At 48.2% G+C, this 24,458-nt stretch overlaps 1 protein-coding gene across 5 annotated transcripts; it reads right to left on the bottom strand.

Annotated features, from left to right (window-relative positions):
- Positions 1 to 355: 355 nt before the first annotated feature.
- Positions 356 to 10,587, bottom strand: STING1 (stimulator of interferon response cGAMP interactor 1). Of its 5 annotated transcripts, none has more exons than XM_036241930.1 (10): positions 10,460 to 10,587; positions 10,155 to 10,238; positions 6,673 to 6,854; positions 5,533 to 5,634; positions 4,843 to 5,069; positions 4,542 to 4,725; positions 4,191 to 4,299; positions 3,093 to 3,331; positions 2,216 to 2,402; positions 356 to 1,622 (listed from the first exon to the last, which is right to left on the bottom strand). In XM_036241930.1, the coding sequence occupies exons 5-10, from the start codon at positions 5,067 to 5,069 to the stop codon at positions 1,429 to 1,431; spliced, it is 1,140 nt and encodes a 379-aa protein (XP_036097823.1). In that variant the 5' UTR covers positions 5,533 to 5,634; positions 6,673 to 6,854; positions 10,155 to 10,238; positions 10,460 to 10,587; the 3' UTR covers positions 356 to 1,428. The 5 variants fall into 5 exon arrangements, with proteins under 5 accessions (XP_036097823.1, XP_036097821.1, XP_036097822.1 ...); XM_036241928.1 differs by having other exon boundaries at positions 10,470 to 10,587; XM_036241929.1 differs by having other exon boundaries at positions 10,155 to 10,213; positions 10,470 to 10,587.
- Between the last annotated feature and the right edge of the window lie 13,871 nt (positions 10,588 to 24,458).

The raw sequence follows: 24,458 nt of genomic DNA, 5'->3' as shown, positions 1-24,458 counted from the left end.
CATCCTTAGCGGCAGTCAGCTCCTTCTGGCAAATGTGTGTCTATGTGTAGAAGCTTCCTCCATAGCACGCTGTACTCAGATATGCATATTGAACATTTGTGACAAAAACAAAGGTGGGAGGGAGGGAACAAGTTCTGGGTGGAATGAATGGAACTGGCAGAAATGGGCCGCCTCCCTTTCTAAACAAGGGCAAATTTGCCACCATAGTGCCTTTGCAGTGCTTCAATTCTAACAGCAATAGCATAAGATATGGTAGGTGGCTGGCTGTGTTGTTCAAGGTTCCCCAGAGTATGTCCCACCGCCTCACACAAACCCTCCTCCCCCTTTATCCCTTTGCAGGCACTCTCATCCGGGATGTTTACTCAGTGGCCCTGCTTCTTTGAGCAACCCCTTGCCCAGGACACAGCAGTGTACCCTCATGGCATCTGTGCGCTCCCTCAGGCAGCCCCTGGTCCCTACCTGCTCCCAAGCCTCCCACTGGATACAAGGGCACTCACTGAAAAGGCAGGTGGAGTGGAGGTGCTGCCCAACTCTCTGCCCTCAGCCTGCCTGGTGGGCTCTGTCCACACTGAAAGGATACTCTCCACTCGCTCTCTCCCCTGTACTAGGATGAGGAGGGGTATTAGGAAGCACGTCTGTGCAAGCTGATTTGGACACAGCAGATAATAAATGCCAATAGCTTGTATCAGTGAGTCCAACTGGAGAAAGATGGCACAGTCAAATGTGTAATCTGAAGAGTGTTTTAAAAGGGGACCATTTGGAAGGGGCAGTTATAAGGAAATCAAAATCGAGAGTGAGTACTAGAAGATGAGCATTGGTGGGGAGCCAGTACCACTGTTAGGCCTGAAGGGGCCAGGGAAGGAAGCAGTTCACCAGACTTGGAGGAGAGGATTCCTGAGTGGGTCTGGCCAAGAGATGCAGAGAGTTCACAGTGACCTTGACACCGCAGGGAGGCTGCTGGGGAAATAAATACTCGAACCTCATTCTCCTCCTTTCCTCCATTCTCCCATTGGGGTTTCCCACAGACCAAACATAACCAGAAGCCAAGGGGCTAGGGAGTCTATTGATGCCATCCCAGGGCAGACGAGGCAGAGAGGGGTGGACAGTAGATCTGGAGGGTCCACTGGAAGACACCTGGCACATTCTTTACGTTTACCTGGCAATTTGAGTTTATAAGAAACTTCCATACAGTCGTAGTCCTCACAACAACCCTGTGAGGTAGGTAGGGCAATGATTATGATCCCTTTTCATAGATGAGGACATTGAGCCTCAAGTAAAACTTACCCAAGGTCATAGGACTCATCTTGAGATGAGTCCCTAAACCTTCTGTGGGAGGAAATGGCTTTGCCGGGCATCTAGCCCCTAAATAAAGCTCCCAATCCAGAGTCTTGGGGATCACTGGGGGCTCAGGCAAGGTGACCTTGAGCCTCAGAAGATATCTGTGCGGAGTGGGAGAGGCGGATCCATGTCACTGATCAGGAGCTCGGGCTCCTTGGGCAGCGTGGAAGGGCCAGGCACCACGGAGGTCCCCACATTACCCACAGTAACCTCCTCCTTTTCCTCCTGCCGCAGGTGCCTGAGAATCTCCTGTGACAGGGAGAAGTTGCTTTTCTCTGCAGGATCTAGAATGGGGTCAGGAAAGGTGGTGGGGAGTGGGGTGAGAACCTCACACATTCCCATTTCAGCACACTCAGAGGACTTGCTGGGCAGATCCTTCAACCCTCCCTCCTCTCCAACTCCCTGAGCCCCCTCCCCATCCCAGCCATCGGGGTTAGAGTTTCATGGAATCCTAGAGCTAGAAGTGGTTTTAGATATAGTGGAATTCCACCCTCTTGCTATTAGAGATGATGCTTAGAGAAGGGCAGAGACCTGCCCGAGATCATACAGTGAAGGAGTGGCAGAGCTGAGGCTGCAGCCCGTCAGTCTCTTAGTTCCTAGCCTGGGCTCTTTTGCTTCCTCCGGCATCCCTTGATGATGAGGAGCTGCTAGAGCCCACCTCTTCATGCTCCACCCATGATCCATAGCAAAAGACCTCAGAGCACAAAGCGTCCCAGTGTGGGTAGGTAGATCTCTCTCATGAGAGGAAGGGGCAGGGCTCGAATGCCACGACCACTTTGGATGGCCCAGGGCATGATGCTATCATATCTCCTTCTGACCCCCTGGGAGACTCCTGGAACCCCTGACTCCTCTGCCCTCCAAACTATCTACCCCTTACCCTGGTAGACAATTAAGCGACAGTTGTTCTGACACTCAGGGTCATCTGCCAAGATGTTCTCAAGTGTCTGGCAGAAGAGTTTGGCCTGCTCAAGCCGATTCTCCCGGCTAAAGCCAGCTCGGCTATCATGTGACATGGCAAACAGGGTCTGCAAGGGGGTAGCGTACTCCAGAACACAGGCGGCCACCTGCAGAAGGGGAGAGGAAGACCAGACTAAACCAGGGCAGACAGATTCTGGCCCCCCAGTACCGCTGCAAGGACACCACTCCTCAGTCTGTAGAGATGGAGTGCCTTTGCCTCTGACACCCTCTTCAAGTCAGGGCCAGGGCTGAGCTAAATTTACCCTTCATCGATCTTCCTCCTAAGATCCCAGGACAAGGCCCACCAAGCTAGGCTGTCATTGCTCCAGTTTGAAATCAAGTCTGGGGGCTAGGCTCTGGTATTCAACCCTGGTCTGGGTCTCCCCCCGCCACCCATGTGAAATCCATCTGGTGTTCTCACAGCCTTCACTGAAGGCAGCTTTATAGTCAAAAGCATGGTATATTCAGGTTGAAATAGTCTACTTTCTCCCTGGTTTGCTGAGTCTCAGTTTTGTCATCTGTAGAGTAGAGGTCATAACAGTCCCTACCCTACAGCGTGGTAGGATTCATTGAGGTTAGCTGAAGCATCTAGAATAGCATCTGGCATGCATAAGTGCTCAGTGAATGCTACTTATTATCCTCATTCAGCATTGAATCCTGCCCAGCCCTGGGACTCATTGGGGAAACTGAGGGTCAGAGAAGGGCAGTAAATTTTTAGTAGTGGTTGGCCAGAGTCCAGAGTTCTGGGGCTCTGGGTCTGACCCTCGCCAGCAGGACTTTTCCTCCTGCACACTCACCGGCCTCCCGTTCTCCAGGAGCTCATAGATGCTGTTAGTGTAAACACGGCCCTTGATGCCAGCACGGTCAGTGATTTGCCGGGGCAGCTCATTCAGGAAGCGAATGTTGGGGTCGACCACATTCAGGTTGTCAGATACCCCACAATCCAATGGGAAGAGGATGTACAGCCGATGGCTTCCTGCGCTTCGCAGCATATTGTCGTGGAGCTGATTGAAACTACGGATCCGGGCCCGAAGCCCTGAGGTAGAGAGGCCCAAGAAGTCGTTCCCACTAACCCTGCCTCCCACCTGGGTCATTGGTCCCCTCAATGTGTAGGTGAAAGAGAACCGAGGGTCCAGTCACCTTGTACTGTCCAGAAGGCCAGGAGGGGTAGCCCATCCAAAAACACTCCCCACCCCTCCGCCTACTCCCACCACTGCTTTCTCCCCTCCTTTGTCCTTCATCCAGATTTCTGTCAGCCCCACTCCTTCCCACTACAGCTTTCAGGCTCCGAGAGGCAGGCAGAGCCCTGGGAAGTGACATGGCCAGTATCCCCAGGTGCACCGAGTCAGGCCTCCAGCACAAGCCATTTCCTAGTGGAAGCCCTGGCGTCAAGGGAAGGAAGCAACAAGATATGGGAGAACTCCAGCCCTGGCTGGCAGTCAGAAGAATAACAGCACAGAGTCACAGCAGAGTGCTCAAGGGTCCAAGCTCTGGGCAGACCTGGGTTCAAATCCTGTCTCCTCTCACTAAACTGTGTGACTCTGGACAAGTCACCTTGTCTCTCAGAACCACAATTTTCTTATCTCTTAAGCCAGGACAAGGATTATCCCTTCCTCATAGTGTGTGGATTAAAAGAGAAAATGCACATGAAGGGCACACAGTATGCAGTAAACAGTTATTGAAAGAATTCAGAGGTGACTTTGGACAAGTCATCTGATATTCCTGTAAACCAGACATAATAACAACATTCTTCATGCCTACAGGATTGCTTTGGGAATTAAATGATTTGTTAGACATGAAAATCCTTTGAAAAATATACCGAGTTCTGGAAACGATGTGTCTTATTGTCTGTGTGTCTCATAGATGTAGAAATGGGGACATAGACTGTGGCCCACCTGGCAAGATCAGCTTCAGATACCCGATATAAAATGACCATGCCAGCCCATGAGCCACGTTGAAGTTATTTTGTTCACAGACTGTAGACACTTCAGCTGGGGCCGGGACCTGTGGACAGAAGGATGGGGCTGGGGAGCCTCCATGAAGGACAACTAGAACCCTCCGCCTCCAAACTGCTGCTGATTTTCCGTCTTTTCTGCCATTGCTGACCCCGCTATTCCAGGACATTATAAGTTTTACTCCAAGAACCAACCTCTAAACTAGTCCCACTCCCAGTACTGAGCTCAGAGCAGGTCACACTAGCCACAGCCTGCAGGTGGCCATGCCCTCCACTTCCCTTTGTGTCATACCTGGAAGTTCAGGAGGATGCTCAGTGCCTCTGAGAGGCCCAGGAGGGGAAGCAGCCACGTGAAGGGCAGGCCACTGATGTTTGGGAAGAAGATGTAGTAAAAGCAGGACAGCAGCAGCAGGGTCACAAAGCGGATGGGGCAGCCTAGGCAGGCCTGCACAGCCCTCCAGTAGCTTCCCTGGTACCTGCAAGTGACAGCCAAGAGACCAGCTCAACTAGAAAGATTTAAGGAGGGGCAGGGCTGGGGGTCAAGGGAGTGAGACAAGTTGCTGCATGTCACCATGGGTGCTGCAGTGAGTCACCTGGAATGGACATGGCATAGCTCCTCAACCAGATTGCAAACTCTCTTGAACAGCAGTCCCAGCTGCAGGGAGGCCTGGTGGAGCACCAGCCACTGGAGAATGCGGTCTGGAGGTTCACTCAAACCCCAGAAGGCTACCAGGCAGGCACTCAGCAGGACAAAAGCTGCCTTCTTGGCCCCGTGACTCCTGGGTCGAGGGATGGATGGGTGCAAGCTGGAGTGGGGCATCTGTGGGTAGCAAGAAATCCATGGCTATGCACACCTGTCATTCTCCTGTCATTCCAGGACTGGGTGCCTCCCCCAGCTCTCCCTTTCCCTAATGCCCAGCCATATCCAGGGGCTGCTTTTGGAGACACCTCTGGGGGACAAGCTAGGCGTACAGCATCCCAGAGCTCCAGTCCAGGAGAAATTTGGTGAAAACAGAATAGGTGGGTCTACATATACATACCCCACCAAACCCCAGAGAGACCACAGGGCCAGGGAGGTGAAGAAAGCTCCCAGACCCAGACCTATGAGGTGCCACCCACCTAGGGACCCTTGGGGACCTGGGTTTCCCTCTCCCCAAAATCCACCCCAGTAAGGATATTAGCAAAATTGAAAACCACAGTTTGGGGAGTGGGGGCAGGGCAGCCAGAAGGGGTCCCCAGGGGCCTCAGCCTTGGAGCTTTGACTGGGCTGCTCTTGATCCTACCTTCTTCTACCTGCAGACAGGAGGTTGCTTCTGGGAGGATACAGGGAGAGAAGGCTCAGCGCAATGATCCCTTCGACTAAGGGCCGCCTCTCAGGGTACAGTCTGAAATTGGAAAGTTGAAAGCAATTGGAAGCTTTCTCTATAACATTCCAGCCCTGGTGTCTCATCAGATTGCAGCTCAGAGTGGAGGAGGGTATTTCCCGCCCTCAGGGAAGGAGGAAGTGCCCTCCCTATTAGGGTTTTGTTTAGGCCAGTGAAGAAGGCTTGTGAAAAAATTCACAACTGAGAGAAGAGAGCAAAAGGAGGACATTTATTTTGTCTTTCCCCGTAGACAGGGAAAGGGCCGAGTACCAGGTGGCACTGGGCAACAAAAGATAGGCGAGTTGACTTTTTATTGGAAGGGGTCATATTTTAAGTCACACAGATGCCCGGGGTTGGTTGCCTTGAGGGATTTTGGTTTGTTGGTTCTGCACCAGGGAGTTTCTTATTTCTTCTTTAGCCAGTAAAATAAGCTTGGGAAAAGGGAGTTTTACCTGAAAGGATTGCAAAGCATTCAAGAGAGGAAGAAGGGAAGTTTCTGTTCTAAAAACGGCTGGAAAGAGCCCAGCCCTTATCTATTTTACTGGTTGTGCAACCAGACAAGGAATGGATCCTGCTGCCTGTCACTACTTGAGCCAGTTAAGCAGAGACCGGGTAGAATCATCTGAACATTTATTTCAACGTTGGCGGCAGTGTGAGGGAGCAGTGGGTCATCCTGTAAAATCTGCTCTACTCTCCTCACTTGCCAGCTGCTTTTATTTTATTTATTTATTTTTGTAATCCTCACTCGAGGACATTTTTCCATATTTTGTTCAGATAGAGTGGGAGGGAGAGACAGAGAAGGAAACATCAAGTGGTTGCCACCGGCACGACCCAACCAGGGCCGGGGACAAACTGCAATCGAGGTACATGCCCTTAGCGGGAACTGAACCTGGGTCTCTCCAGACCGCAGGCCAAAGCTGTAACCGCTGAGCCAAACCAGCCAGGGAACTAGCTGCTTTTAAAGAGTAGAGAAACAATGATTACTTAAGAAAAGGCAATTAGGCAAGAGGGGAAAAAAATGGATACAATGGTTACAGGCAAGGAGGGAGGAACGGGGACCTGGCACTGCAGGGGCTGGTTGCTAGTGAATCAACGTCACAGGTCCAGTGTTCCAATAACCAGGTTGCTAATCCTTCCACGATGTCAGGTAGTCCCCTTGTCCTCAGATCAGGAGAATGGACAGCATTCCAGAGGTAAACTCCCAAGGTGCACACCTCCCAGCCAGGTCAGAATGGGCTTTCCTTTAATCAGAACAAAGCAATCACGATTAACATTGTAAAGGATGATTAACACTTTTCTAACTATGGCTATTGCTCCACTATGATTAGTTTTCTTATTCTTTTATTTTTTTTATCCTTACTCGAGGACACTTTTTCATTTTTTTTGCTCAGATTGAGTGGGAAGGAGAAAGAGGAAGAGAAAGAGAGAGAGAAACATGGATGTGAAAGGGACACATCGAGTGGCTGCCACCCGCACGACCAACCAGGACTGAGGACAAACCACAACAGAGGTACGTGCCCTTAGCGGGAACTGACCGTAGGCCGACGCTCTAACCACTGAGAAAACCAGCCAGGGCCATAAGGGAATCTTTAGATTGAGCTCTACAGAGCAGCCACCAGTCAGCTTCAGGGCACAGAGGCCAAGCCACACAGTTGCTGTCTGGTCTTACTTGCAAGGATTTGGGCAGATTCCTCAAGCTCTTGAGGTCCCCAATATGTCTTGAGGTTTTTTCCTTCATCTTTCATTTCTTACATAGGAAGACTGCAGTGGACCACTGACCAAGAAAGGCCTTTCTCCGAGGTGTTCTTATTGGCTCCAAAGTTAATCTCAATTCCTAAAAGCTTTTTGGTGACACTTCTGGAGAGTCCTGGAATGTCTTTTCAGACATGGCATTCCAGTCAAAGACTTGGTTAATAAAACCATAATGGGAATCTAGCTTTATGTGTTCCATTATAAAGAGAACTAATTTATATTGAATTTATGCAAATAAATATGTTATAAAACTAATACTCATTGAAAGTTGCCAAATTCTGGAGGGGTTAGGTAGGGAAAAAAAACTTAAGTGCTTCAATATTGCCTCCCCCCTCCTTTATTGATTTTAGAGAGAGAGGAAGTGAGAGGGAGAGAGAGATAGAAACATCAATGAAAGAGAACATCGACTAACCGCCTCCCACATGCCCCCCACTGGGGATTGAGCCCACAACCTGGGCATGTGTCCTAACGGGGAATCAAACCGGTGACCTCTTGGTGCATGGGTCGATGCTCAACCACTGAGCCATACTGGCCGATTCAATATTGCTTTTGATGACTTTTAAGAAGCCTGGAAAGAACCCTGGCCAGTTTGGCTCAGCCATTAGAGTGACAGCCTTTGGACCAATGAGTCAAGGGTTTGATTCCGATCAAGGACATATACCTTGGTTAGGTTCCAACCCAGCCCTGGTCGGGGTAGTGCCAGAGGCAGCCAGTCGATGTGTCCCTCTCACATGGATGTTTCTCTCTCTCTCTCTCTCTTTCTCTTTCTCTCTCTTGCTCCTTCCCTCCCACTCTATCTGAAGATAAATTTAAAAATATCCTCGGGTGAGGATTTAAAAAAGAAGCCTGGAAAAAAAGAAATTTCTGAATATCAAGTAGGAAGACCTGTTGAAACTTTTAATGAAGGCATTAAGAGCTGTGAACTGTCAGTGAAAACAAAGGAAATCTAGGTTCCAATCTAAGAGATTAAGAAATAGGAGAGAGCCCTGGCTGGTTTGGCTCAGCAGTTAGAGCGTCAGCCTGTGGACCAGAGAGACCCAGGTTCGGTTCCCGCTAAGGGCACGTACCTCAGTTAGTTTGTCCCCAGCCCTGGTTGGGTCGTGCGGGTGGCAACCACTCGATGTGTCCCTTTCACATCGATGTTTCTCTCTCTCTCTCCCTCTCTCTCTTTCTCTCTCTCTCTCTCTCTCTCTCTCCCTCCCTCCCACTCTATCTGAACAAAAAAATGTCCTTGGGTGAGGATAAAGAAAAGAAATGGGAGAGAGCCTGAACAGGGCTGCTTTGGCTCATTGAAAAGTCAGAAAACCCAGTGACATAAGCAAGAGAGATGTCAGGGGTGATTAGGTCCTGACTCACTGGACCCTGTCTGCCCAGGTATTGCCTGGGGACAGTCACAGGTGGGCGACTCCGTGTTCAGAGGGCAGATATACCTGCCATCTCGGTGCTTTCAGTGCTTACATGTCTTGAGGAAGGACTTACTCCGCACTGATGAGTGAAAGAGGAAATATAATAAAAGAAATTCTAGGTCCACCAGAGAGAAATTAGGTGGAGGAGGGGGATATCAGGCCCCGCAGCTTGTTCCCAGGATTGCAGCAGTTTGGTTTTAAAAGTGCCACATTTTTCTTTTACAAAAGGGAGGGGAATTGGTTCCTCTGCGTATTTTGTAGCCTGCAGCCAGTCGTAGGCCTCAGCTCTGGCCTACTAGGAGGACAGTTTGGAGCATTTAAATGATATATTTTTCTTTTTAAAGTTTGAGGGTCAGCCCTGGCCAGTTTGCTCAGTGGTTAGAGCATTGGCCTGCAGTCCAGAGAGACCCGGGTCTCGGTTGCAGTTTGTCCCCGGCCCTGGTTGGTCATGTGGGTGGCAGTCACTCAATGTGTCCCTTTCACATCGATGTTTCTCTCTCTCTCTCTTCCTTTGTCTCCCTCCCACTCTATCTGAACAAAAAATGGAAAAATGTTCTCAGGTGAGGATAAAAAAAATAAAAAAACAAAGTTTGAGGGTCAAATTTTTCCCAATTATTCTAGAGACAAATCTTGTGGTTTCCCATTCGAAGGAGAATAGAAGAGATTATAGGAGAGAGAGTGAAGTTATAGTTGAGAGAGCCCTTCTCAGGCTAAAGCTCCTGGTCATTTGACTTACATTGCAGCCAAGCTGTATTGTAATAGGAAATCAAACGTTTAGACTTTAGGTTAGTAAGTCCCACAGCCTTTGGGTTCTTAAGGGGACATCACAAAGAAGAGTCCTTAGGTGGAGCTGACTGTGTGTTTCCCATGATGGAAAATAGGAAGAAAGGAAAAGGGAAGGGTTTCTTTAGGGCATTAGCGTCAAAGGAAAGAGGCGGGAGTCTGGAGGGAAGTGTCCTCGCCCTCCCAGAGGACCTTGGACCTACAGCCAGTCAGGAGCATCCTCCGGTGACCAGGGAACCTTGTGTCTGTGCTCTCAGAATCAAGCAATCTTAGATTCCGAGACCCGACAGAGGATCTGGCTCGCCCCGCCCAAGACCAGATCTTACCTTCAGGGAGATGGCGGTAGCGTCCTGCGCAGACGAAACCCCAGTGACAGTACTGGCGCCAAGGTTTCGTCTGTTACAGGACCCTTGTATGGGAGACGTCTGTCCCTTTACTTAAGACTGCTAACTTCCCCAAGATCCATTAGACTTACAAATTGCTGTACAATTGCTGCCAGATTGCTGCTGGCCAAGTGCTGACTGAGGAGAAGGGGCTCCGAGGAGAGCATTCATGAAATCAGGGGAGGGAGAGGGACCAAACTTCCAGGGACAGGGTTACCTGTTAGCCCCGGTGAGCTGCCGTCGCCTTCTGCTCCCACAGCTGCAAGTCCCAGAAGCCTGCGGAGAGGAGAATTTTGCCGTCCTGTAGGGGCCACCAAAATGTTAGGGTTTTGTTTAGTCCCCACAAGGCCCTGAGGAGCCACACCCCAGTCCTGGGTGTGTAGTTGGGAAGCTTGTGAAGGCCCCCATTCCTGCAGTTTGCTACCACAACGCCCAGGGTGTTCAGAAATTCCCTCACACTCCCCTGAACCACAACCTGAACACCAGCTGCCCCTTAAGCCCCCACAATTAAACATACTCTACCAATACCCACGTGGAACTCCGCACACCCAGCCTGAGGCAGCACACACACCATGCTCCGTGCTGATTCTTTTTATTCTGATTTCCAGATGAGATCCTCTTTTTCTGAAGACTGTGATATGGGAGGGCAGGCAGGGGAGGCGGAGAAAACAAACAGCTATTTCCTGTAACAGCCTTTCGAGTAAAGGGCTGGGTAGGCGCAGAAAGCCACCAGGGGAATGTGGGGTTTGGGCTCTTCACAGGAAGTAGCCACGCCTGAGATTTCTCAGACACAACATGGTGGTTCAGCCAAAAAAGGCAGTCACATGGATAATAATAATATATTATGCCAAGTGTTACATGTATTATTTCACTTAATTCATTCTGCTACCCTGTTTTACATACTATCCCCATTTTACAAATGGGTAATCTGAGGCTTGGGGAGGTGAATTCACTTCCCCTGGGCTCCACAGATGGTAAATGAGAGAGGGAGGACCGAAAGCCAGGGGGGTTCTCCAAAGGACAGCATGCTCTGTGAGCTGATTTCATGGTAAAGGGTAGAAAGTGCCAGGATCCAGTTTCATGTTTATAGTTTCTCCTGGAATACAGAGTGTCTCTGGCCACTTCCTGGCAACCTGATGAACTGATCTGAGTTGAGGAAGGGCAGGTCTGGAGAGTGGGGTTGGGGTGCCACCCACAGAGCAGCAGCAGTTCATTCCTGCCCACGTCAGAGGGTCCTTGACTTGACCCTCCCCTACATCACAACCAGACTCCAGAAGACACAACACATTCATAGATGCCAGTAGCCTCCCAGGAGCAATGAGGCATCCTGAAAACTCTCTTAGTTTTGAAAATCATTTCAAAGAATGGAAGTAATTCTCTATATTTTCTCTCCCCTAACACTGGCTCACAAAGGGCCCATGAGGTGGACAAGGTCTCAGCTGTTTCAAAACCAAAGAAAGTCTAGGTTGCCCAAGAGAAGGCCTCACCAGAATCCTGCAGGAGTAGGCCCCAAGGTCCAGGTGTCAAGCAGCCTCGGGCCTCCGGGACCCTGCCCCGCATCTGCCCCCAACTCCCCTGGGTGGCCCCACTGCTGCAGCTCTGCTGCTCCCCATCGTTTGTCATTTCCTCTGAAACCTGTTTTTCCTCCAAAATCTGGTCTTCCTTCCCTTCTCCTGGAGGAAGATCCTTTATTTTATATGCCAGGTTAGCACTGTGCTTTAGAAGTCTTAAAAAACACACATAGTCCTGGCTGGTTTGGCTCAGCGGTTAGAGCGTCAGCCTGCAGTTCAGAGAGACCCGGGTTCGGTCCCCGCTAAGGGCACGTACCTCGGTTGCAGTTTGTCCCCGGCCCTGGTTGGGTCGTGCAGGTGGCAGCCACTCAATGTGTCCCTTTCACGTCGATGTTTCTCTCTCTCTCTCTCTCCCTCTCTCTCTCTCTCTCTCTCCCTTCCACTCTATCTGAACAAAAAAAAATGGAAAAAATGCCCTCGGGTGAGGATAAAAAAACAAAAACACACATAATTATGGACCTAGCAATCCACTTCTGGGAATCATTCCTCAAGAAATAATCACCCGTGTGCATCTGGATTGAGCAGCCTCCCGCAGTGTCCTCTGCGAAATGGGCTCCATGGCCTAGTCCCCACCACCTGTGATCTTGCACAGAGGCAAGTGAGGGGTCACCCCGAGATTTCCACCAGCCTACAAGCAAGAGCATGGCAGCCCTCTCCCCCAGCAGCTTGCTCATAGTCACTCACGATGACTATCGGGCCTCCTGGGTTCCACTTTGAATAGCCTGTGGAAGTGTCTGGTACCCCAAGAAAGTCATCCCCTCCCACCCCAGTCTCCCCAAGGCCAACCCTGGTCACTTGTGGGCAACCTTCTTTTTCGGGAAGTCTACTGTCTTTTTCATGGTCTTGGTTGAAGTCCCCAGAGCACTCGGAAGCTCTCCCAGGACTCCAGTGGCATAATCACCTGTGACCTGGCTCAGGAAACCACGAGAAAGCAGCCTGGCAGCCAGCCTGGCAAATACAACATCATCCTGAGTGGCCAACCCCAGATGCCAGGCTTCCAGAGGCACTGGGATCCTCAGAGTCTGTCTCCTCTCCATTCGACCCCACTTGCCTCATAGACTAGGTAGGCTGCAGCAAGCGGAAGCAGATGGGTTCTTTGACATCAAAATACCATAAAGGAAGTTGAAAGAGCCCATTCTTTACCATCCAAGCCACATCTAGGCCTTCTATGTGCCTTATACCAAGTGAAAAATGAACACCAAGAGGCCAGAAAAAAAGAAAAAAAGAGAGAGAGAAAGAGAGGAAGGAAGGAAGGAGGGATCAGACAAGGTAACAAAGAGGCTCATTTCTCAGATGTTTGTAGCAGCATTGTTTACACCAGAGTAAAGTTAAAAATTATCTAAATGCCCTGGCCAGTTTGGCTCAGCTGTTGAGCATCAGCCTGCAGACCAGAAAGTCCCGGGTTCGGTTCCTGCTAGGGGCATGTACCACAAAAAATAAAAAAATAAAAGATTCTCTCTGTCTTGAACCTTTAAAAAAATATATATCTAAATGCCTAACAATTGGAGACTGTTAGCTAAATAAATTGTGGTTCATCTTACAGTAGAATGTTTGGCAGCCACTAAAAATGATAATGTAATTTTGCATTATTGACTCTTAAATGTGCTTATTATATGTTTCTTACTGGAGAAAAGCGGTATTTGCATTTTAAGAAATATACATGGGGTAAAAAGGTCTGGAAGGATTTATGTATATATTTTTTAAGTTTCCCCAGTTTAAAAATGTTTTATTGATTGATTTTAGAGAGAGAAGAAAAGGTGAGAGAGAGAGAGACAGAGAGAGAGAGAGAGAGAAGCTTCAATTTGTTGTTCCACTTATTTATGCATTCATTGGTTGCTTTTTGCATGTGCCCTGACTGGAGATGGAACCCCACCACCTTGGCCTATCGGGACAATGCTCTAACCAACTGAGCTACCTGATCAGGGCTCTGGAAGGATGTATAACAAAATGCTAACAATGATTACTCTGTGCAGTGGGAATATAGGTGACTTTTAGTATATTTTTCCCTTTTTGCTCATTATGCTTTCTAGTTTCTTTTCCTGACAGTGAACATATATTGGTTGTTTACTGTTTAGAGTATGTTGTAAAGAGAAAAAAATTCTAACTGTCTCAACCTTGGGGCTTTGGGGATAGGACTACTGGTGAATGTGTCACTATTGTCATGACATCGACAGCTGGGCCAGGGTAATGGGTATTGCAAAACTGCATAAGTAATTAACTGCAGATGTACTGAGAGCTGGGGAGAATGCATTCCTGTTGTTGCTCTGAGGGAAACCCAAGTCCAAATTTTCATGAAGGAGAGCCATTTAAGCCAAGTTCAGGAGGAGCAAGGGCAGGGAGCTGGGGAAGATATTGGTGCAGGACATTGTGAAGAGCAGCGCAGATAAAGGGCCTGGTGGTTGTGAGAAGGAGCTCGGCCTGCGGAGGGACAGACAGATGAGTGGTGTGGCTGGGCATGTAATCATGTTGGGGGATCTGTATTATTTTCATAGGGCTACTGTAACAAAGTACATAAATGTGATGGCTTTCAACAACATAAATGTATTCTTTCAGAGTTCTGGAGGCTAGAAGTCTGAAATCAAGGTGTTGGCAGGCGGTGCTTCCTCAGATGAGGATCTCTCCTTGCCTCTTCCAGCTCCTGGTAGCCCCAGGCGTGGCTTGGTTTGCAGCCACAGCACTTCAGTCTCTGCCTCCATCACAGGGTGTTCAACTCTGCCTTCCTGGAGTGTTCCTCTCCTTATAAGGATACCAGTCGTTGGATTAGGGCCCACCTTAATGACTTCATCTTAACCCAGTTACATCCGCAAGGACACTATATCCAAATAAGGTCACATTCACAGGTACTGGGGGGTTAGGATATCAACATACCTTTTCAGGGGACACAACTCACTCCATAACAGGGTCAGTGGCGTAAAAAGAGGGTCTCAAGATTGGGTCAGAGATCTGCAGACTCTGACCAGGGCCTCAGGTCCTAGAGAGCATCAAGACAGCAGCATGGCCCTTGCTCAGTGGTTAGAGCATCAGCCTGCAGACCAAAGGGTGGAAGATTCAATTCTCAGTCAAGGGCACGTACCTTGGTGGCTGTTCTATCCCCAACCAGGGTGAGTGTGGGAGGCAACCAATCAATGTGTCTCTCTCACGTCCATGTTTTTTTCTCTCTCTTCCCATCCCTCTCTTCCACTCTCTCTAAAAATCAATGGAAAAAATATACTCAGGTGAGGGTTAACAACAACAGCAGCAAAAAGTTGCATGCACGGGATTGTCCTCAGCGCTCAGACAGACCAGCTCTTCCAGATCTACCATCTGGCATCTGAAGAGGAAGCTAAGGGCCACAGAGGGAAGTTAGGCCCAAGTTCCAGGCTTCCCGGTTTCCACATTGCTGAGTTACACTGTGTGATAGTTACTTCTTTCCTCCTGACACCTGGAAGTGCTGGTCTGGGTTAGCTCTCTTTTCTATATCCAGCCCAATTACAGCTTCTAACCTCACCATCAGTGTGCCTGGGAGAGGAATAACCCTCTAAGCACTTGTTCAGATGCTGGGCCTGGGACAGTGTGTGGGCAGGGAGGCCAGTGGCCTCAAAGAGGCCACCCTTTTGCTTACACAACCTCTTTCATGTTTAAAGGTTCCTGAAATTAATGTGCAAAGGTCCCTGAATCCTATTAGGGCAAGAGACATTGAGGGGATTTTAATATTAGTTGACCATGGTTCACCTAGGATCCAATTTGGCCTCTGCCTCTTCTAGCTATGTGACCTTAGCCCAGTTGTTTAACTTCTCTGAACCTCAGTTTCCTCATATCTAAAATGGGGATGGTAATACCTTTTATCTCAGAAGATTGTTATGAGGATGAAAAGAAATATGTTATTGTAGACCTGATTTCTTGTAAATGCTAACTGTAATCACCACCACTACAACCATTATCATCATCACCATTAACAATCATACTCCTGGAGTTGCCAGCTCCTGTCATTTTGGCTTCTACGTGGGCTCCAGTCACCTCTCCAGCAGACACAGAGATTTGATATCTCATCCATGGGTGGCTCTGAATCTGACCCCAGTCACCTCCTTGTAATAATTTCATTGCACCATCACGGAGTCAACTAGTGTGTCATGGTCTTTCAGGGACAGGATGATATCTGAGTAGATGTGATAGAGAAAAAGGGCTGAATAATGCACAGTTAGGGGTGCAGACACACATTTGGCTGAGCTACTGTATCTTTAGAGGGTGAATAATGAACCCACATACTCCTGGAAGGAGGTGGCCAGTAGGATGGAGAGCTCTACAGTTGTTTTGTTTGTTTTCAGTCACAGCTTTATTGAGATATAATTCACATACTATATGACTCATCTATTTAAAATGCACAATTACTTGGTTTTTAGTGTATTCACATAATTGTGAAACCATCATCACAATCAACTTTAGAACATTTCATCACCCCCAAAAGAAACCTTGTAGCCATCACCTCTCACCCCCACCCCACCCCTAGGCAACAACTAACCTATTTTCTGTTTCTAATCTAGACATTCATAAATGAAATCATACAATGTGAGACTGTGTCTGTCTTCTTTTTTTTTTATTTTTTTATCCTCACCCGAGGACATTTTTCCATTTTTTTGCAGATAGAGTGGGAGGGAGAGAGAGAGAAACATCGACGTGAAAGAGACACATCGAGTGGCTGCCACCCGCACGACCAACCAGGGCCGGGGACAAACTGCAACTGAGGTATGTGCCCCCAGCGGGAACCGAACCCGGGTCTCTCTGGACCGCAGGCCGATGCTCTAACCGCTGAGCCAAACCGTCCAGGATGGGAGACTCACTTTTAACTGCATATCTTTTTGTGCTTCTGTACCTTTTAAGTTTTATATTGTGTGCATTATTACCTATTCAAACATTGGATAAAATAGGAATAAACCACAGTAAGTATATTATGTGATACCATTTTTATTTTTTTAAGTTGCATGATAAAAATTCTGGATGTAAATATAAGATATTCACAACAATTATTTTGGAAGAGGATTTAGGATATCTGGAGTTTAAAAAGATATCCACAAATTATTTAATTCTCTTCCCTTCAGAAGTGTAGGACTAACTAGATCGTAAAAAGCTTTGTGGCTTCTTTCTTTTTCTCTTTCTTGGATCATTTGCTCAGGGGACAGTTAGCTGCCATGTCATGGACACTCAAGCAGCCACAGAAAGTTCTAAGTGGTGAGCTACAAGTCCTCTCATCAGCAGTCAAGAACATTTTGCCAGGTGTGAATATCAGACACCTTGGAAATGAAACCCCAGCCCCTGACAAGCCTTCAGGTAACTGCAGCTCTGGCTGACACCCTGATTGCAAGTTCACGAGAAACCCAGTTCAACCACTCCATATTCCCAAACCTGAGAAACTATGAGAGAATATGTGCTTGTTGTTTGAAGCTACTAAGTTTTGAGGTAATTGTTGCACAGCAATAAATACAATAGTGCAAGGTAATTTTATTTTATTATTATTTTTGTTAATCCTCACCTGAGGATATTTTTTTCCATTGAATTTTAGAGGGATTGGAAGGGAGTGAGGAGAGGAGGGGGAGAGAGAGAGAGAAACATCTATGTGAGAGAGACACATTGATCGGTTGCCTCTCACATGCCTCCCAACCTGGGCAAGGGATCAAACCTGCAACAGATATGTGCCCTTGATTGGGAATCAAACCTGCTACCCTTTACTGTGCAGGTCGACACTCTAACCACAGAGATACACCGCCCAGGGCAGTGCAAGATAATTTTAGATTTTCATTTTGTTGATTGTATTTGTAAATTTTTATTAGAATTAATGCATATTATTTGGGTAATTAAAACTGAGAAAAAAGGAAATGAGCAAGAGAACAATCAGAATACAGCTCTGAGGTTCATTCACTCAGCTGTGTGATCCCTAAATGGGGACACTTTGACCTCTTAGTAGTTTGAGTAAAGAATCCTTAAGAGATCCTGGCTGGTTTGGCTCAGCAGTTAGAGCATCAGCCTGCAGACCAATGAGCCACGGGTTCAATTCCAGTCAGGTGCATGTACCTTGGTTATAGTTCGTCCCCAGCCTAGTGCGGGAGGCAGCAAGTCAATGTGTCTCTCTCACATTGATGTTTCTCTTTCTCTCCTTCTCTCTCCCTCCCACTCTATATGAAGATAAATAGAAAAATATCCTTGGGTGAGGAATACAAAAAAAAAAAAAAAGAGTCCTGCCCTGGCCAGTTTGGTTCAGCGGTTAGAGTGTTGGCCTGCGATCCTGAGAGACCCGGGTTCGGTTCCCGCTAAGGTGCGTACCTTGGTTGCAGTTTGTCCCCGGCCCTGGTCGGTTGTGCGGGTGGCAGCCACTCGATGTGTTCCTTTCACATCGATGTTTCTCTCTCTCTCTGTTCCTCTCTCTCCCTCCCACTCTACCTGAACAAAAAATGGAAAAATGTCCTCGGGTGAGGATAAAAAGAAAAAAAGGCTGCTGTCTTGCCTGGCTGGTGTGGCTCAGTGGTTGACCATTGACCCATGCACTAAGAGGTCACCAGTTTGATTCCTGGTCAGGGCACATGGCTAGGTTGTGGGTCCAGTCCCCAGTGGGTGGCATGCAGGAGGCGACCAATCGATGTTCTCTCTCATTGATGTTTCTATCTCTCTCCCTTCTTCGTTCTCTCTAACGTTAATAAAGAAAAAAATAAAAGAAAGAAACAGCATTAAAAGAAAACAAACAAAAAGGCTGCTGCCTTTTAGGCTGTGTTAGTGGGAGTGTAGTGTTTGCATTAAGGTAGCTGACCTTGTGGTTCCCCGGACCTCACATCAGACCAGATCTTGGCATCCGACACTGGTATCCAGAAGCTGCTGGTGAACCCGAAAGTGCCTCCCCCTTCTTTTTGGGCTGCTTTCCTCGGTTGTAACTCCAACAAGACTGGGCCTCTCAGGGCTCTTTCTCACTATCTGAATGGCTCTTCCTGTCACCCAAACACTCTACTTGTCCCCATTATGTTGCTTTTCCCAATGAGCAAACTAAGCTCAGGGTACCAGCAAAACTCTACCATTTTTCTTTAAAAACATTGAAATTTAAACAGTATTGCAGTTGCTCACCCTTTGCCTCACCACAGGGAGAGCTCCCCAGGAATTCTTCACAGGCCTCATGCTGGCCGAGGGCCCTGCCTCCTGCTCTGCGTCAGCCCAGATAGCTCCTATTTGGCCTCATGAATACTTTATTGTTACTGCTGGTTTGGTTGTTGGTTTCTTGGACAGACTAAAAGCCACGGGAGGACAGGCATCAGCCTTGCTTTCTCTCTGCTGTGGACTCCAGGCCTGACATACAGTAAGCTCTTGTATAGTCATAAGTGATAAATAAACAAATTCAAGAGAGTTGAGCAATCTCTTCAAGTGTCTGTCTGAGGGCTTTATGGGGCAGAAGAGTCTTCCTCTCTGTAACCACAGAAGGCCGAAGTAGGACAAGTCAAAGTAAGTGCCAAATTTTGGTTTTTAAGACAGGAAGAATCTTATAATAATATAGGCTGCCTGTGAAGAGGTGAGCTGTAGTCACCAAAGGGGTTTACAAGAAGCCTGGTGGGCCCTGGCTGGTTTGGCTCAGCGGTTAGAGCATTGGCCTGTGGTCTGGAGAGGCCCAGGTTCGGTTCCCGCTAAGGGCATGTACCTCGGTTGTAGTTTGTCCCCGGCCCTGGTTGGGTCGTGTGGGTGGCAGCCACTCCATGTGTTTCTTTCATGTCGATCTCTCTCTCTCTTCCTCTTTCTCCTTCCTGCTCTATCTGAATAAAAAATGGAAAAATGTCCTCGGGTGAGGATTTAAAAAAAAAAAAAAAGAAGCCTGGTGGGCTCTCTGTGAGGGACAGGCTGCAGGGAGAATCCCAGATTGGACAGAGGTTATGAGTTTCTAAGCTCCCAGACAAGTGGGGCTGTTCAGGAAGTCATGAGGGTGTCTTTTTGGTGAAGGAGGGGCTAGGAGGGGGGTGGTTTTTTTTTTTCCCATTTGAGGAACTTGCTTCTAATTCAGGCTGGCTGAGTGGGGCTGGTCAGGTTCACCCATCCACTGTTCCCTATCCCAGCTCTCTTTTCTCAGACCTTGGAGAGGCCTTGTGACTGGCACTGGTGACACCTGGTGGCCAGTTGGACTTGGGCAGAGACAGCTTCAACACCTATCCGACCATCTGTTTCATGTCTGTATCCCAGGGCCTAGAACAAAGCTAGGCACATTCAAAGAATGAATGAGGGAGTGAGTGAATAAATGGATGGATGGATGAATACAAACTGTAAAGAGGAGGAGGAAGAGATGCTGTCTCTTGGCCTGATGTCTAACCAGGGGAACCAACTGGAACTGCAGGAGGGGGTCAGACAATTCATCCACCTAAGGATACACAGACAGAAGGGCCTCTGCTCTCTCTCCTGTCTTCCTTCTCTGTGCCCGTCCTGTATTCTACGGGCACCTGTGAGGTGAGGAAGAGGGCTATTTAGGGAAAAGGCTTAAGTTAATTAAAAATTGTTTCTGCATCTGAGATTAGTTGTGCTCTGGAGTTATGAATAGAGCACCATGGGTTCTGTTGGAAGTGCCTGAATAAGGCTCCTTTCTAGAGAGAACACTAAGGCCCAGAGAGGACAGGAAACTGCCTAAGATCCCCTAGTCAGACTATAGCAGGACCAGGATTCCCAGCTTCAGTTACTTAGGTCAAATCATAGCATTTGATCACCTAAGATAGAAACAGAGAACAGGAGCAGTTGATATGAGCAAGTACAAGCCTGGCAAATAGGGTTTACCCATCACTGGAGATACGTCTAGCACACACCTTTCCTTCCAACTAAAGAGCTGCAGCACTGTCTGCCCCAAACCTAATGTGCATCACCTCCAAGCTCACCCAGAGCCCTCCTCTCAACCACTCTGCTTTATACCCATCCCTTCAACTGCATGGACAGGCTTAACCTCCTTGAGCCTCAGTTTGCTAACTTGCAAAGGGACTGTCTGAAGTGTGAAGAGGGTGCATGTCAAATGCTTAGAACAGTGTTTGGCACCTGGTAAGCACTCAATAAGAATCATAACTGTTATTATTGTTGCCATGGCAATTAAGACCCAATTTGAGTCGTTCCCACAAACCCCAACCAAATGAAGACCTTACAGAGAGCAGTATTCCTTGACTTTGTACCTGGAGAAGACTCAGGACACGATAGTGATAGTGGTCCCTATTGGCGTATGCCCAGAGGGCATCTGCTGGGTGGTTTCCCTCAGCACCTTCCCTATGGGCTGGGCTGCTGTCTGAGCCTGGCTTTCTGGCTTTCATTCCCTGAGGTTGTAATGAGTCATTTGTCTGGACTGCATTTGGTATTTCTCTGATGAGTCAAAAATCAAAGGGTGAGCCCTGGCCAGTTTGGCTCAGCGGTTGGAGCATCGGCACGTGGACCAGAGAGGCCCGGGTTTGGTTCCCGCTAAGGGCACGTACCTCGGTTACAGTTTGTCCCCGGCCCCAGTTGGGGTTGTGTGGGTGGCAACCACACAGTGTGTCTCTCTCACATCAATGTTTCTCTCTCTCTCTCCCTCCCTCTCTCCCTCCCACTCTATCTGAAGATGGATGCAAAGATGTCTTCGGGTGAGGATTAAAAAAAAAAGAAAAATCAAAGGGTGACAAGGTGCTGCTGGAGTACAAAATGCCATCCCCAACTGCCCTGGGGGGACTCAAAACACCCTTCAGAGGAGCAGGGATAGGCCCATGAGGCCAGAGAAGAAAGCTGATATATAGACATCCTTGGGAAGTTCTGTGCCCCTAAACCAGGCCACTGTGGGTGGTAGCTTGGGGGGAACTGGAAGGACCCACTACCCCCAAGTCACACCCTCCCCTCCATCTTCAGGTCTGGCTTATTCTGAGGTGCTCTTCTCTCATGCCACCATGCCAGGTCCTAAAGTTGCCTTGAGCATGGAGTATGCCCAGATATTCATTCATTTAGTATTCAACAAGTTATTTATTGATAACCCCTCCTCTGTGCCAGTCACCTTGCCATAGGAGCTTACTAGGTGGTGGTGGTGGAGGGGAGACACATAAAAAAGCAGACAGGAGAAATTCCACTTAAAGAAGGGTTGTTTTAGGTCTGGTGGGTGTGGGTCAGTGGTTGTGCGACAGCCCATGCACCAAGAGGTCACCGGTTCGATTCCTGGTCAGGGCACATGCCCAGGTTGTGGGCCTGATCCCCAGTGGGGGGCATGTGGCCAATAAATGTTCTCTTTCATTGATGTTTCTATCTCTCCCTCTCATGTCCTCTCTCTCTCAAATCAATAAAGGGGGGGGGGGGGAAAGAAGGGCTGTTTTAGGGGTAAGCCCAGGGCTCAGGGAGAGCAGGAGAGAGGTGACCTTTCAACCCAATCTGAAGGAAATGAAGGAAGTCTAGTGTCTAGGCAAGGGGAATGAACCTGTGTACAGGCCAGAGGGGAAGAGAGCCCTGGTATTTTTGAGGAGCTGAATCCACAGCTGGACGGAGGCCAGAGAGGCCCAGACCGCACGCAGCCAGATGCATACCACCCCGCCCCCGCAGTGCTGACTTCCCCCCATGCCTTCTAGCGGTGACTTCATGGGGCTTGGGTGTGTCAAGGCCTCAGCCTCCGCTAGATGGCACTGCTCCCAGAGGCACACTTTGGCCTCGTCTGCCGGCCGTTCCTGCAACAGAGCTGCTTGAGCGCAGGTCCGGACCTTATCTGCCTGAGCGCCTCGGAACTGGGGCCACTGGTTGGTCGGCTCCCGCCCATCTCCGCGCTTGTGCCCAGAGCCTGTGTTTTTGCCCGCTTCTCTGGGTGCGATAGTGGAAACTTGGGCACCATCCCTGAGAGCGTGCTCATCCTCACACCCACATCCAGGCGGTCATGGAGACCGGTTGTCCCTTCTGTCTCTGAATCGTCTCCAAAACCCTTCCCTGACCCCTATCCTCTCTCAGACCCACTAGCATGATGATGAAAAGAATAGACTCCAAGGTGATCCCAAGGAAACAACCTTCCCATGCTCATCCCTGTAAATAACCCAAAATGCCCATGCCTACACCCAAACTCCTTCAGTGCCCCGACCAAGTCATCCAGAGCCTTTGCTCAACTGGGTCATCTTCATAGAAGTGAGGGGCACAAAATGTAAAACCCCTTCCCAACCATTTCAATCCTTCCCCAGTACTTACCAATATGAGTGCCAGGGAAGGACTATGATGGCCACAGTCCTGCGTGGCTGAAACTCAGCAAAACCTTTGAGCGCTCTCCAAATCCCGAGTGTCCCCACACAGTTCCAGTCCAGTCTGCCCTCCCTCTGCTGGAGCCCAAGGTTTTCTCCGAATTCGCCTTCTCAAACCTTAGAGCAGTATACAGGGCCAGGGCCAAGGAAGAGTCAACTCAGAAAGTATCACTCCTGGGATTAAACTGGATGAAAAAGAAAGCAACTGCCGGAATGCCTGGAACATGATCAAATGGAATGTATGTTAAAGTTGCATGGATATAAAACGCTGGGAAGAAGACAAGAAAGCTACAGCAGAATTTCACTGTCTCCGAGGCCAGCAATGCCACTTCCTCAATCATTCAGTTAGGAATGGAGTTCCTACCAAGTGCAAACAATGGAGATGGGGCAGAGACATAGCCAAGTTCCTACTACGTGTGAAGCAATGGGAAATAAGGTCAAGATGAGACAAAGGTCTTTATTTCAAAATACTCCAGCCAAAAGGGGAAAAGTCGGTGAGAACCAAGAAGAAAATATTTTACCAAAACAAAGACTTTGGAAATAATCCATTTCATCTGAAAATTCTAAAAGTTATTGCTTTTAGTGTAGTGGTAATTAAATTGATTTGAGTCTAAATATCTAAAATCATTCACTGCAGAATTTGACGCTTCATAAGGCTATAAGTTGAAGACTATAGATCAGCAATACTTTTTAAATTAAATTTATTGGAGTGATATTGGTTAATAAGATTATATAGGTTTCAAGTGTACATCTCTACAGTTCATGATATTACATTGTGTGCCCACCACCCAAAGTCTAATTGTCTTCTTTTTTGTTAATGCTGGTTAACCAATATTTGACCCTCTTTACTGTCCCCAATCTCCTTCCCTCTGGTAACCACCTTACTTTTGTCTGTGTCTATGAGTTTTTGTTTTTCTTATTTGTTCATTTGTTTATCTACATACTTTTTATTTTTTTAAAATTTTTTGGTACGTGCCCCTAGCAGGAACCGAACCTGGGACTCTCTGGTCCGCAGGCCAACGCTCCAACCGCCGAGCCGAATTGGCCAGGGCTCTGCATACTTAAAAAAAAATTTTTTTAAACGCTCAAAAAAAAAAAAAAATGTGTGCCAGACCTGGGGCTAGGCAACGCTGGATAGATGGGGCAGCTAGAACAATATCGTTCATGCCATCTTGGAGGGAGGGGGGGGAGATAAGTAAACCATGATGACAAAATGTGACGAGTGCTGTGAGAGGATTATGTGAACTAGGGGCAGGCAATGTATTGGAGTGGTTAGAGGCCTAGACTAACATCAGGTGATGCTGTAAAAGTGCTAGTGCCATACATGACATATAGGGAGTGATCAAAAATATTTGCTCGGCTGGTGTGGCTCAGTGGATTGAGTGTCATCCCATGGACTGAGAGGTCCTGGTTCAATTCCTAGTCAGGGCACATGCCTGGATTTCAGGCTTGATCCCCAGTAGGGGGTGTGCAGGAGGCAGCCAATCACTGTTTCTCTCTCACATTGATGTTTCTATCTCTCTCCCTTCCTCTCTCTCTAAAAAATCAAAAGAAACATATTTTTAAAAAATACCTGATGCTTTTTACCCAAGAGTCTATTGAAGATGCAAAAGTTTAGTATCCATTTCATTCTCTAAGCCTTTTGCAAGCTCCCCAGTAAATATGACTACCCTCCATTAAATCTCTGTGGTTATCATTCACAGTCCCCCTGAGCAGTGATCAGCCCCTCCCCCCTCACAGACAGCTTAG

This window comes from Molossus molossus, unplaced genomic scaffold, assembly GCF_014108415.1.
Source record: "Molossus molossus isolate mMolMol1 unplaced genomic scaffold, mMolMol1.p scaffold_m16_p_4, whole genome shotgun sequence".
Taxonomy (NCBI): domain Eukaryota; kingdom Metazoa; phylum Chordata; class Mammalia; order Chiroptera; family Molossidae; genus Molossus; species Molossus molossus.
The sequence above is the reverse complement of the archived record's forward strand: the minus strand, read 5'-3'. Positions and strand labels throughout refer to the sequence as shown.

Excerpts from the sequence above, each read along its gene's own strand:
- STING1 (XM_036241930.1), bottom strand. The coding sequence starts at position 5,069 with ATGCCCCACTCCAGCTTGCACCCATCCATCCCTCGACCCAGGAGTCAC. Across the intron at positions 4,300-4,541 it reads GCATCCTCCTGAACTTCCAG|GTCCCGGCCCCAGCTGAAGT; the intron begins GTATGACACAAA and ends TTCTGTCCACAG. Across the intron at positions 1,623-2,215 it reads TCGCTTAATTGTCTACCAGG|ATCCTGCAGAGAAAAGCAAC; the intron begins GTAAGGGGTAGA and ends ACCCCATTCTAG.